The 12,435-nt window shown below is 39.4% G+C and overlaps 2 protein-coding genes across 2 annotated transcripts; one reads left to right on the forward strand and one right to left on the reverse strand.

Moving 5' to 3' along the window:
* Window positions 1-1,035: 1,035 nt before the first annotated feature.
* On the forward strand, window positions 1,036-6,507 carry LOC101298732 (putative ribonuclease H protein At1g65750-like). Its single transcript, XM_004305108.1, has 7 exons — window positions 1,036-1,110; window positions 2,046-2,104; window positions 2,597-2,666; window positions 2,742-2,788; window positions 2,893-2,968; window positions 4,282-5,940; window positions 6,052-6,507. The coding sequence occupies exons 1-7, from the start codon at window positions 1,036-1,038 to the stop codon at window positions 6,505-6,507; spliced, it is 2,442 nt and encodes an 813-aa protein (XP_004305156.1).
* A 3,847-nt stretch (window positions 6,508-10,354) lies between these two features.
* Window positions 10,355-11,791, reverse strand: LOC101299022 (cytochrome P450 71A9-like). The gene is made up of 3 exons (XM_004305109.1): window positions 11,213-11,791; window positions 10,595-10,966; window positions 10,355-10,510 (listed from the first exon to the last, which is right to left on the reverse strand). Exons 1-3 carry the CDS (start codon window positions 11,789-11,791, stop codon window positions 10,355-10,357), a joined length of 1,107 nt encoding a protein of 368 aa, XP_004305157.1.
* Between the last annotated feature and the right edge of the window lie 644 nt (window positions 11,792-12,435).

Genomic DNA, 12,435 nt, shown 5'->3' on the forward strand with positions numbered 1-12,435 from the left:
TGCAAAAAATACGAGTGTGGAAGGAGTTTAAAGAAGTGGAGAAGAAGCTGTCGAAGTTCTTGTGCGGCGCAACTATGGCGAATGTGGGGGAAACTGGTCTCAGTGTTTAGATATTAGGTTTCAGAAAAAAGGGAAGTTTTGGGGGGGGGGGTGGGTGGGCGGGTGGGCGGGCGGGCGGGAAAGTTCATTTTTGACTCAATTTGGGTGCAAATTGTGTAAAATGTCATTTTTGCCCTTTCTTTGGTGGACCCGATGTTGGCCACGTCAGCAAACAAACGGCGCCGTGACGGAAATTGGCCTCAAGCCTTTCCTTGGTAGTAAAAACAAAGTTTGGGTACCACATTGATAGTTTTTAAAGTCTGGGTACCACTTTGACCGTGCCATAAAAGTTGGGGTACCGGTGCTGTCAAAACTTCCAAAAAAAAGGTATCGCTCAAAACCTATCGCTCACCCACACTTAATTTCACACACACACACACAAACACACACATACTCACTCACCGTTCTCACCTATCGCCCTTTCTCTCTTCTCTCTTTCTCTCTCGAACTCAACCGCTCTCACCCTCCTCAATTTCTTCTCAATCACTCCTCTCAATTTCTTTCTCTCTCAAACTCAATCACTCCTCCCTCAATCGAGACTAAGCCACTGTCACTCAATTAGGGATCGTCGATTTGGGGGTTCGTCCATTTGGCTCCTCACTTAATTTCTTCCAATTTGGTTCGAGGTTTGTACTCTTCTCCTTTCTCCGATTAGGTTTCTGGGTTGGTTAGTTCAATTTCTTCCAATTTGGTTCGAGGTTGGAGTCAGTAGAGGAGGCTGGGCTTGGCGCAGCGGAGGAGGGGGTTGGGGGCCGGACTGCTTGGCGCGATTTCTGCTTCCCTGGGCAGCTTCCTAAGGGAAGGATAAGGGAATACACAGGCTCTACACAGCTTGGTGAGTGGTTCTTCGTTTTGTCAAGTTTTGAGTTTTCTAGTTTCTTCTGCCGCTGTCGGCGATGGTGGTTCATTTGAAAGACTTGTTAAGACAGTTCTGATATGGCTAAATGGCAGGGAGGAGCTGAAGGGAACAAAGAATCAAAGGTCCAAGTTCAACCTCTGTTCAACTTTAAGGTGGGTAATTATCAGTAAATTTGCAAAGAAAAACTAGAACTCTAACTGAACTTCAAAAAATCATTAGTAATTGTAGAAAATTCCTTTTTGTGCGATTCCAGTTCTAGATTGATCTTTAGGTTGTCTTTTACAATTGTTATGAAGAGACCAACATGAAATTCTTAGCCGAGCTATACTGTTTTTAGCCAAAAAGGTCTGCTGGTCAGGAAGTTAGCAGGCATACATTTTCTGATTTTGTTCCTTTGCTCTTAGTCTCAATGTTTGCCAATGATTCTTGCTTGATTTGGTATGATATTATACAGATGTAGAGATTAGATTATAAAGTACTTATGCATGTTATTTGTTTCTTAAATTGAAAGTTAGATTTGGGTTGCTTAAAGTTAGTTGAAAGATTAGAATTTAGAACTTTACATTAGTTTACCTTGTAGTAATCTAATGCAGCTGATGTTCTCTTACATTTAAATTATAATTTTTGTTTGTTTTCGTCTTTTTGAAACATTGTTTTGCTTATGTTCAATAACTTGAAGTATTGTGTCACATATAGTTTCAGTTTTGTTTTCAGATACTTTAAATAGGCTTTTAGCAGAAAATTTTCAGACAATCCTGAAACTGTAGCTGAACTTTGAAAATCCATAACTAATTCAAGAAAAATCGTTTTAAAGTGATGTCAACTCTCAGAGCTTCTTTAGTGTGTCTACTACAAGTTTTTAGAAGAAATCAAAGTCAACTTCCAAATGGTTTTGTACAGTTTTTAGTGTGAAGGTGACTGCTGCAGTATGCTAGTTTGTATAATTGTGTTTGAGTGAAAATTTGTTTAAGTATCCTATCTCTTGTTTTAATTGTGTGACTGTGTAGACATATGGTAAGAGAATGTTTACCTATACAGACATGTTTTTGTCTGTATGTAGCTAATCATAGATTTGTGCTTTCATTAGGATTTTGATGTGCAGAGTTTGAAGACAAAAGATCTCTCAAACTATGGCAAGGGACTCAGGTAATGCTTTGGTAATATCATCTTGCATTAAGCATATGAATTCCATAGCAAACATGCATATATAGTGAGTAACTTGCTCAACCATTTCATGTTATTAATGTTTAAATGGTGAATTGATTATTCACCTCAATCTTTAATAAGTACATAGGGCTTACTGTGGGTACATAGTGCTTAATGTGCAAAGAATTGTGTGAGATCGCAAGGCAGCTAGGTGTGCCTGTGGCGGAGGGAAGCCTTGAGGCTCTAAAGGTAATTACTTTCATATGCATACACCCATCACCTTACCCTTCATAGTTTTCACTTAAGCAGAGTTTGGTCACATTAAACGGAAAATCTTTATGCATGTACTCCTTGGGATCATGTACAATTTTGTATCACCTACTTTCTTCTTAGTTGACCACACACTTAACAGTTTTGTTTCCATTTACCTATTCCCTATGCCTCTACTTCACTTCTCATAGTAAAATATTTAATTGGTTTTATCATAAACAGGGTGGAAGGCCACGTGTTGCTGACTCTATCCATGGTTCTAGAGGAACTATGTATGAAGGCTACTTTAGAGGTCTGTTATTCTTGTGTTACTATGAAAATTTAGTTTTAGAAGTCTGTTTTTTGCTGTTGATGTGTGAATTATTAGGCAATCATTAGGAATGATTCAAAGCACTTTGCAGATATTACTCAATGGTGCTAAAAGTCTACTATCTTTGTAGTGCATTATCCGTATTCCTTCAAATGCTTAAATGTGATGAAAGTAAACTTGTCTATGTTAACTTAGATGAATGTCTCAGGGACTTTAGTTTCACTAAAACAGCAAATGAACTTATCACTTGCCTTAAGACAATCGATGGTAACCACTATCTTGAGGTACTATATGAAACATCTTTTGGTCTATATTAATTTTGTGGACGACAAAATTGTGAGTTTCCTGTTTTTTTATTGCAGACCTTGAATCTTTTGGTCTATCGGAATGAAATACTTGCACCAAAGATGAATGAAATTGTGAGTTTCCTGTTTTTTTTGTGGACGACAAAATTGTGAGTTTCCTGTTTTTTCATTGCAGACCTTGAATCTTTTGGTTTATGGGAATGAAATACTTGCACCAAAGATGAAGCAAAATAGTTAGCATGCATGTATGCAGATTTCTTCTAACTGGTATGAAGTTATACATGTCACAACACCTAGCTTTGAATTATTATATTGGTCAATATAGTAGTAGAGTACGTTTTGGATTTTGGATTTTAGAATTGTGGTTTTTGTAGGTGACTTATTTTGGATCTTAGATATGTATTGATGGATATTCTATATACAATGGTCAATACAGTGGATGGATGATTTTATGAGATTTTGGTTTGTATCCAATATCTATTTTTTAGTTGCTATTGTTTATTTGGTAAACTAGTAGGACATACAACACATTAATGACAATCCAACGTTGTCTAATGAAAATGATTATACAACCAATTATTTTGTAATGTAACGTTGTGTGAGTATCTATTCACACAATGCCTATTAGCAAAAATCATGTCTACTCTTTAACAATCAAACAACCATGCAATCGAGAAAATCTGTTGTATGAACATCACCTCACACAATAGTTTTCATGTCGAAAGTTGTTGGGTGAATGTTGACATATATTATCGAGAGTGACCTCGACATATGTCGACATATCTTGATGAGATCTGTCGATATTCACATAACAGCTCTTGAAAGGAACAGTTGTGTGAGTTGACAATCACACAAGGGTTTTCATTGAAAAATTGTTGTGTGATTTTCGACAGATATCATCGACATATGTCGACAGCTGCCGAGAAGCAGCTCGGCATCTGTCGGCATCTGTCGATAATATCTGCCGAGGCTCACACAACATCATTTTACATAAAACTATTGTCTGACTTTCGGCATATTTCATCGACATATGTCGACAGTTGCCGAGAAGCAGCTCGACATATGTCGGCAGCTGTCGATGATATCTGCCGAGAATCACACAATGGTTTTTATTGTAGCGTTGTGTGTCAGTTTGTTAGACAAGCTCTTTTTACCTGTTGTGTGACATGTTGATCAGACAGCAATCAGATTAACAACGGATTTGACCTTTAACAGACGACGTTTTTTCCCCGTCGTGTGATGCATTATCTGACGTAGTGTTTGCTGAAGCTTGGGTGTGTATCATTATGCAGTGTGTGAGCACCGTGAAGTATTCATTTTTAATTAATGGTCAGGTTAGAGGCTATCTTACACCAACTTGGGGTCTTAGACAAAGTGATCCGCTCTCTCCGTATCTATTTCTCCTTGGAGCTGAAGTTTTCTCTGCTTTACTCAATCAGAAAGCCTCACAGGGTTTGCTAAAAGGTATCAGTATTTGTGACTCGGCTCCAGTAATCCATCATCTTTTATTTGCTGATGATAGTCTCTTATTTGGTGTGGCTAATCATGCAGAGTGTGGTCATATAAAGGCAGTTCTTGCCGACTATGAAAAAGCCTCAGGTCAGTTGGTCAATTTCGGCAAAAGCAACATTGTTTTTAGCAAGGGTACTCCGGTTTCTTTACAATCATCTATTGCGGGTGAGTTGGGGGTGGGTGTTGTTGTTAAGCATGAGAAATATTTAGGTCTTCCTACATATGTTGGCAAAAGTAAAACGGAAACGTTCGCTTTTATTAAAGAACGGTTGAGTAAGAAGTTGGAAGGGTGGCAAGGCAAATTGCTCAGTGGGGCTGGTAAGGGTATTCTAATCCGTGTGGTAGCTCAGGCTTTACCTTCTTACTCCATGAGTTGTTTCTTACTCCCAAAGAGTTTTTATGCTGCTTTGCATCAAAAATGCGCTAGGTTTTGGTTGGGAAGTAAACAGGAGGACCGAAAGATTCATTGGCTTTCGTGGGAGAAGTTGTGTAGACCCAAAGAGAGAGGGGGTATGGGCTTTCGGGATCTCTATGCACATAATATAGCTATGCTAGCGAAGCAGGGATGGCGTATTTTGCAGTTTCCGGACTCTTTGGTAGCGAGGTTGTTCCGAGCAAGGTACTTTCCTTCTTCATCATTTTGGTCTGCCACTGCTACCGATGGTTCAGCTTGTTGGAAAGGGATTGCTGAGGCAAGGTCAGTGTTGGCCCGTGGTATGAGGTGGCAGGTAGGAGATGGCACAAGGGTTTGCATTTGGGAAGATCCTTGGCTTCCAAGGCCATTCTCGTTTAAACCTTTGTATCGTGTCAACACACATATTGTGTTGGTTAGCGAGTTGATCTCAGACTTTGTTTGGAACAGAAATTTGGTGAATATACTGTTTGATGCTAGTGATGCAGAACTCATTCTCTCTATTCCGATTAGTTCGAGAGGGAGAGCAGATCGACTAGTTTGGCATCATGATGCAAAGGGTGCTTTTACTACCAAATCTGCTTATTGGCAGGCTGCTCAATGGCTGCATTCATCGGCCTCTACTTCCTCACAGGTAGAACAAATTTGGCATCATATTTGGCGTTCGAATGTTCCACGTAAGGTCAAAATAAATGCTTGGAAAGCTTGTGGCTCTATTCTACCAACTGTGAGCCAGTTGAGAACCAAACATGTCTATATTGATGCTCTATGTTATTTGTGCAACTCAGCTGTGGAGATTGTAGAACATGTGGTCCGGGATTGCCCATATGTGAGGGAGGTTTTATGTTGCTCCGCGTTGGAAGAGTGCTTTGAGGTTGAGCCTAATATATCGTGTTTAGATTGGTTGGAGTTGTGTCATTCTCAAATCCCTAAGGAATTGTTTGAGAAACTACTTTGGGGTATTTGGTCAGTTTGGAAGGAAAGGAATTGTAGACTATGGAAGAATACGCAGCAACATGTTGGTCAGGTGTGACTTGGGATTGGTATTCAACACCGTCTCTTTGTTGCTGCCAATGTTCAGTCTCAGAAACCATCGAACCGGAGATTGGCTCACTGGTCTCCTCCTTTAGCTGGCTAGATTAAAGCTAATGTTGATGCAGCATTTGACTCAGTGTTGCATTGTGGAGGTCTCGATGTTGCTTTCAGAGACTCTATGGGGTGTCTGGTGGGTGGTTGTTGTGTTAGAGTGGACTTTGTTCACAATGCTGTTATGGTTGAGGCTTTAGTAGCTCGGTTGGCATGCCAAGTTGCGTTGCAATTACAGTTCAGCCCGGTTGTCTTCGAAAGTGACTGCCTCAAAGTGGTGAAGGATGCTCAGAGTGGTGTTTCTGATCTCTCAGGGTATGGGACTCTTATAGCAGATATTCAGTCCTTGTTAATTTCCTGCCCGGGTTCCAGGTTCGTTCATGTGTATCGTGAGGCTAATGTTTTGGCTCACAAATTGGCCAAAAAGGCTTTGTGCTCTTCTTTAGATGTACGCTGGTATGGATCTCTTCCTGCCATTATCAGTAACTTTGTTACTGCTCTTGTATGATCTCCCCATCAATAAAAGCTTCTCGTCCTTCTCTCAAAAAAAAAGAAAAAGATTATGACGACCAAAATGGTCAAGCATGAATAGTCCGAAGACCATATAACTGCAAACGAAAGTCATTAATGCTAGCTAGAAATTATGAATTAGAAAAAAAAAAAAAAAAAAAAACCCCTCAAAACTACCGTTCAAAAAGATGGATATTACACGACTAGAAAGTGAATGAAAAATAATCTCTAAACCTATACAACCTTTAAACAAAACAGCCGTCTTGGTGAATGTGACGCCTAAGACCAAATGATGTACATTTCCACTCAAACAGATCCAAAATAGCTTCATCCAAATAGTTATATAGGCTAGTAGTTGTTACTCCTCTAGAAGCCTAACATAAGCCAACCCGAATTAAGAAAAGAAAAGTAAATAGAACCCTAAGGCCCAGCCCACGTAGGCCGCATTGTTGCAGCCCAAGCTAGAATAGGCCCAGGGGCCCAATTTTTCTCCATCTCCTCCTTCTGGAATCAACCGTCGCCGGATCGGAGGAGCCTTCTGCCACCTCTTCAGTCTGGTGGCTTTCCTCTCCTCCAATTTATGGTTACTTGCTTACTCAGATCTGCTGGTCATAATAAAAGAGGAACCCTAGCCTCCCTTTGCTCAAGGTTTTTAGGATCTGAGCCTCTCACTACCAATCAGTCACCACTGGCCGTCCTATGCCCAATCCTAGAGATCGCCGCACTGTTGTCGTCAAACAAATCCCTATATCCTCAGCTACCTTTGCCTCCCTGCCGATTCGAAGCTTTGGGATCTTCACCCTGCCGATCAATCACCCACTACCAATCGAACAAAGCCTGGCTTCTTTGTCGAAGTAGAAGCCTGTGCTGCTTCTCTCACTAAGTCACCGGAAGTTTTGAGACTCAGTTGGAGAACCAGTGGCCACCGCTGCCCTACCACCAAACCTTAGGGGAATGGTTATGCTCAACTCCGGTTTTTCTGGAGCGAATGTGGTCTGCCAACAATATGATGTTCGAAATTACACATGTCATCACAGTTTAAGTATGCAACTTTTTATAAAATGTAGAAAATTAAACTAATCAGACTATCAAATGTATGTATACCATTGAAGTAGAAAATTAGAAACACATGTCTATGTCTGTTTCTGACCTTCTGTGTTAGTTTGCCCTTGTGGCTATAATCTGATATTAACTGGTTTCATGACATTACATAACAATAAGGTGGATAATACCTACATTTAGATATTTAAATAGACTGTATATTTGGCAGATCGACCTAAATCTGAATCTATTACCTGCAGGATCATTGATAGCTCAATTCAAATCCGTATCCAGCGAATCCTAGACCGATGTCGATCAATCCCATCATTTTTCATATTACTAGTCACCCAATATCAAAACAACCTGCTACCACTAAAATCCTTTATGAGAGTTGTGGCTGCACGCTTAAAATGCATTATTACACTTACCTATTAGATTATGGGTGCTCACGGGTGCGTTTATCACCTCCCATTTTGTTGGTTCTAGTTCTTGGTCCTCTCTCGTCAGCTTCAGCTCCTTCATGGCTGGAGTTTCAATATGGATTGTATGGTGCTGTTTTAAGGGAGCTCTTCCTCTGGGTATTGGGTTTCCATATGATTTGTGTATTGGGATTTGTCTGACATCAGTTACTTTGACACTCCTAACTAGTTCACAGTTGCTAGTGGTGATGGCAACGACAATGTTGACACTTAGCATGCATAGGTGGTGTGTGTGGTAAATATATTTGTATTGTTGCATTTATATTTTTGGTTCTGGGCCTCCGGGCAGGAGATTAGCGAGTTGTCGGTTTCATTTTTCTAGTCTGATTGAGTTGGAGACCCATGCTCTTTATTATTTATAACTATTTTTGTCTTGTGTTTGTAGGCTTTGTAATTTGATATTGTCTCTTGATTAATAAACTATTCATCTATCAACAAAAAAAACAAAAAAAACAATATTTTCAAATTGTTGCCCAAGTCGAAGGAATGGGATTTGACCCTGGAAAGATGTTCTTTGTGCAAGCCATGGGGGCATTATCCGGGAAGAAAAGAGCATGGAGACTTAAGAAAGAGGCGTATAAGAGATGGGGTTGGTCTGAGAGTGATATTTGTTCTGCGTTGAGGGTGTTCCCACTGTGTATGGTTGTTTCAGAGAAGAAAATAATGGGAACAATGGAGCTATTAGTGAACAAGATGGGATGGAAATCAGGACAAATTGCAAAGTTTCCATATGTTTTTTGGTACAGCTTGGAGAAGAGAATCATCCCTAGGTGTTCTGTTGTTAAAGTTTTGTTGTTGAAAGGACTGATAGAAGAGAAGAAGTTGAGTTTGGCTTGTGTTTCTTCGATTTCAGAGGAGTATTTCTTCAAAAGATTTGTCACCAGATATTTCGACCAAGTGCCTCAATTGTTGAATGTATACAAAGGGAAAGTGGACGTGCAGGATGTATGATCTTGATGACAATGCAACCATTCTAAACTGATAGTTTTGAACCCGGAGGTGCTACTTGAAACAATGGTAAGGAGCCTCCAAGTCATGATACAAGGGAATGAGATAATTGATCGGAAACAATCGTATCTGCTTCGGCATTATCACTCCATGGTTGTATGGTCTGTCAAAATGGTGAAAAGTTGAACTATAGTTGCTGGATTATCACTCTTATTTGTTTATTAGAAACTCTATTCAATCTCTGTTTAGTAGATCTGGCAATTTAACTGGTGGGAGCAAACCTATTATGAGACATAAAATGTTCGTCGGGCAAACGGTTATGTTAAAACACATAGTTGATGACAAAACTTGAGTTATAAATAATTGGAAGATTATCATAAATGAGGATGCACAAAAAGTAGTAAGATGACTTGCATACAACTTTGACTAAACAGAGATTGAATAGAGTTTCTAATAAACAAATAAGAGAGTGATAATCAGCAACTATGGTTCAACTTTCCACCTTTTTGACAGACCATACAAGGACAGTTTTCGTTATGGTGGGATTTTTCACAAATTGTAAACTGTTGTGTCTTTTAATTTTCTCTAATACCTCAAAATGTGTCTCCACAAGATTCAATCCCAGTTCAGACAAAAAAAGAAAAAAGAAGAAGATTGAATCCCAGTGTTTTCTCATCAGGTTTCTTTCGTTGCTAAACGTGTTAACAAGTAGAATGATATGTTTGTATGGGTCTGTTATGACAGCTTATCACGTAAAGATTACTAGGGAACCAACTCATAATTTTCGTGTTTTGTTTTGTATTCCTCCTGGATCGCATGGGTCTCTTGCATTATATTCATTTATACACATTTATACGCATGATAAGCCCACTGGGAAGAGCATGATCCCAAGGTGACAGGAGGATGAGCATATGTCTTGACGTCATGTGTTCGAGAAAACATCTATTAGAAATTAAATTTGCTTCATACATAGCAAATTACATGTTGGAGTTGGTTAAATGAAATCAATATCTTCAAGTTTCGCATTTGAGACATAAAAGAGTCAAGTCACTCAGTCAGTTTACTCTCCACACTAATGAGATTCGTGATATTGGTACATGATCACAGCAGATTAATATTTTGGTTTGTATTCTACTGGATAGTATATATTGTGTATTGATAATTTGATATCGGTATTTAAAACCACAAATGGAGCAAAGCACTGAAGGTGAAAGAACGAGACTAAATGAAGTAAATAGAAGAAAAGGATAGACGGATAGTTCGTAAGGTTCATATAATCTTATTCATACTATTAACTTAAGCTTTAGCATGATCCTTTTCTGTTTTTCACCAATTATGTATCATGCATAGACATACAAGTACTTGTACAGGTTGGAATTAAAGATAAACAGGTGTAGCAGCTAGACATAACTGAACTTTCTTGTGCACAATAAGCCCAGCAGCTTCCTTCATGTCCAAGTCTTCTGTTTTCATCCCATCAGGCAGTTCCCAGTCAAAACGATAAAGAAGATTAGCAAGTGTAAGCTCAACAACCTGCACAGCAAAGTTCAAACCAGGACAACTCCTCCTTCCTATCCCAAATGGTAAAAACTCATAGTGATTTCCTTTTTAATCAACTGAGCTGTCCAAGAATCTTTCAGGGCAGAATTCATTTGGATTCTCCCAAACTTTCGGGTCCCTTCCAATCATTTTTGCATGAACAAACACCATTGTTTTGGCAGGAATGTGGTAATCTCCAATTGTGCAACTCTCTGTGGTTTGTCTTGGAATTTGTAATGGCAATGGTGGATGTAATCGTAGACCTTCCTTGATGACTGACTTCAGGTACACGAGTTGATGAAGGTCACTTTCTTCAACCTTCCCTTTGCTCTTGATGAGCTCTCTTACCTCGTTTTGTGCTTTCGTCAACGCCACAGGGTGCCTGATCAGCTCAGCCATTGTCCACACCAGTGTCGATGTGGTTGTATCAGTCCCGCCAATAAACATATCCTGCAAACACGTACATAGAACAATTTTAGTACTCTGTAGCTTCTAAAGCAGATGAAGTTCTATAAATCAGAACGAGCAACATTCTTTTGCTAATAACTAACTAATTATGTTCTAAGACTACAAGATCTCCAAACAATCCAGCAACTGACAAAAAAAAAAAAAACAAGTTCCCTAATCGAAACAATAACAAATTAAACAATATATTAAGATAGATGGACAAAGAAAAATAAATAAAGATAAACATACATTGATAACAGCCTTCATTTGGTCATTAGTGAGGGTGATCGCTTGATTCGGATCGTTTTGAAGTCGAAGCAGGACAGCAACAAGATCTTCATTCTCTGGTTTGAGCATTTTAGGATCACGGTGTTCCTCAATCACCGTGTCACTGATGTTGTCGAGCCCTTCAAAACACTTGTCTGCCCTTTTCTCAAGACCACTGAACTTGTCTAGCCAACCCATCCATGGTATATAGTCTGACAGAAAGAATCCTCCCAATAACATCCTTGTTTCTTCAATCAATTCATTAATTGTGCTCTTGCTATTGTCACCTGCCGCACCATCAAACTTTCTACCAAAAGCACAACGACACACGATATTGTTGGCTAAGTGAAGTGACACTTCATTGAGATTGATGATACCCTTAGAATTGCGAGTTATAGAGTCGATCATAACTCCAACCTCTTCATCCCTCACAGAACGAAACATTTGAATTCTCTTGGGACCAAGTAGTTCTAACATCACAATCTTACGAATCTCCCTCCAGTGCTCACCATAGGGAGAAAAAACTAAGCTGACAGAGATATAGGAGAGCTCTCTTGCCATTTGGGCAGAGGAGACTACTAAAGTAGATCTTGAGCCTAATTGCAAGAACATGCATGATCCAATGATTCATATTTATTGGCAAGGTGTTCCAGGACAGATTGGGGTAAATAAAAAAAGAGAAGATGAAGGTTCCCAATGAGAAGTAACCTTCTAGGACCAGGAGGCAGCTTCTTGAGTTGAGCATTATGCTTCTTTTGTTTGTTTGATCAGAAGAAAGAAAGTAAAGGGTATGAGGAAAACAATGAGTGGGAGAACCATGGATATGGACAAGAACTCATAGAGCTGCATGAAGGCTATGAGCAATTATTTATACACATAAGAGTATCCGTGAGAAATATGATCGAGAATCACGACAGAGTATCAATAGTGAGGGAAATTGTACATGAAATGTCGACATAATACTATTTTTCGTCGCATTGTTCTACTGTTCAAAGAATTGTTTAAGGAACTGTTCATAAGCTACAGTATTGGGCTTGGGTGCTGGGCCTGCATTTCTTCCTCTCCCTCAAACTCTCTTCGCCTCATCTCTCTTCTTCGATGTTTCACGTCTGTTCTTGGACCTTCCAGAAACACAAACATTCTTTCTTCTTCTTCGATAGGAGAGATCGATCTCTCTCGCTTTCTCCACTCTCTTCCCTCTCCTT

The sequence above is a fragment of the Fragaria vesca genome, linkage group LG6, assembly GCF_000184155.1.
Source record: "Fragaria vesca subsp. vesca linkage group LG6, FraVesHawaii_1.0, whole genome shotgun sequence".
In the NCBI taxonomy this organism is placed as follows: Eukaryota; Viridiplantae; Streptophyta; class Magnoliopsida; order Rosales; family Rosaceae; genus Fragaria; species Fragaria vesca.

Bases quoted from the DNA above. Each gene is read 5' to 3' on its own strand.
- LOC101298732 (XM_004305108.1), top strand. From the start codon at position 1,036: ATGGCTAAATGGCAGGGAGGAGCTGAAGGGAACAAAGAATCAAAGGTC. The intron at 2,667-2,741 runs GTCTGTTATTCT...GTGAATTATTAG, and splicing joins GTATGAAGGCTACTTTAGAG to GCAATCATTAGGAATGATTC. The intron at 5,941-6,051 runs GTGTGACTTGGG...TTAGCTGGCTAG, and splicing joins CGCAGCAACATGTTGGTCAG to ATTAAAGCTAATGTTGATGC.
- LOC101299022 (XM_004305109.1), bottom strand. From the start codon at position 11,791: ATGGCAAGAGAGCTCTCCTATATCTCTGTCAGCTTAGTTTTTTCTCCC. The intron at 10,967-11,212 runs GTATGTTTATCT...ACGTGTTTGCAG, and splicing joins AAATGAAGGCTGTTATCAAT to GATATGTTTATTGGCGGGAC. The intron at 10,511-10,594 runs GTTGATTAAAAA...TTTGCTGTGCAG, and splicing joins AAAGATTCTTGGACAGCTCA to GTTGTTGAGCTTACACTTGC.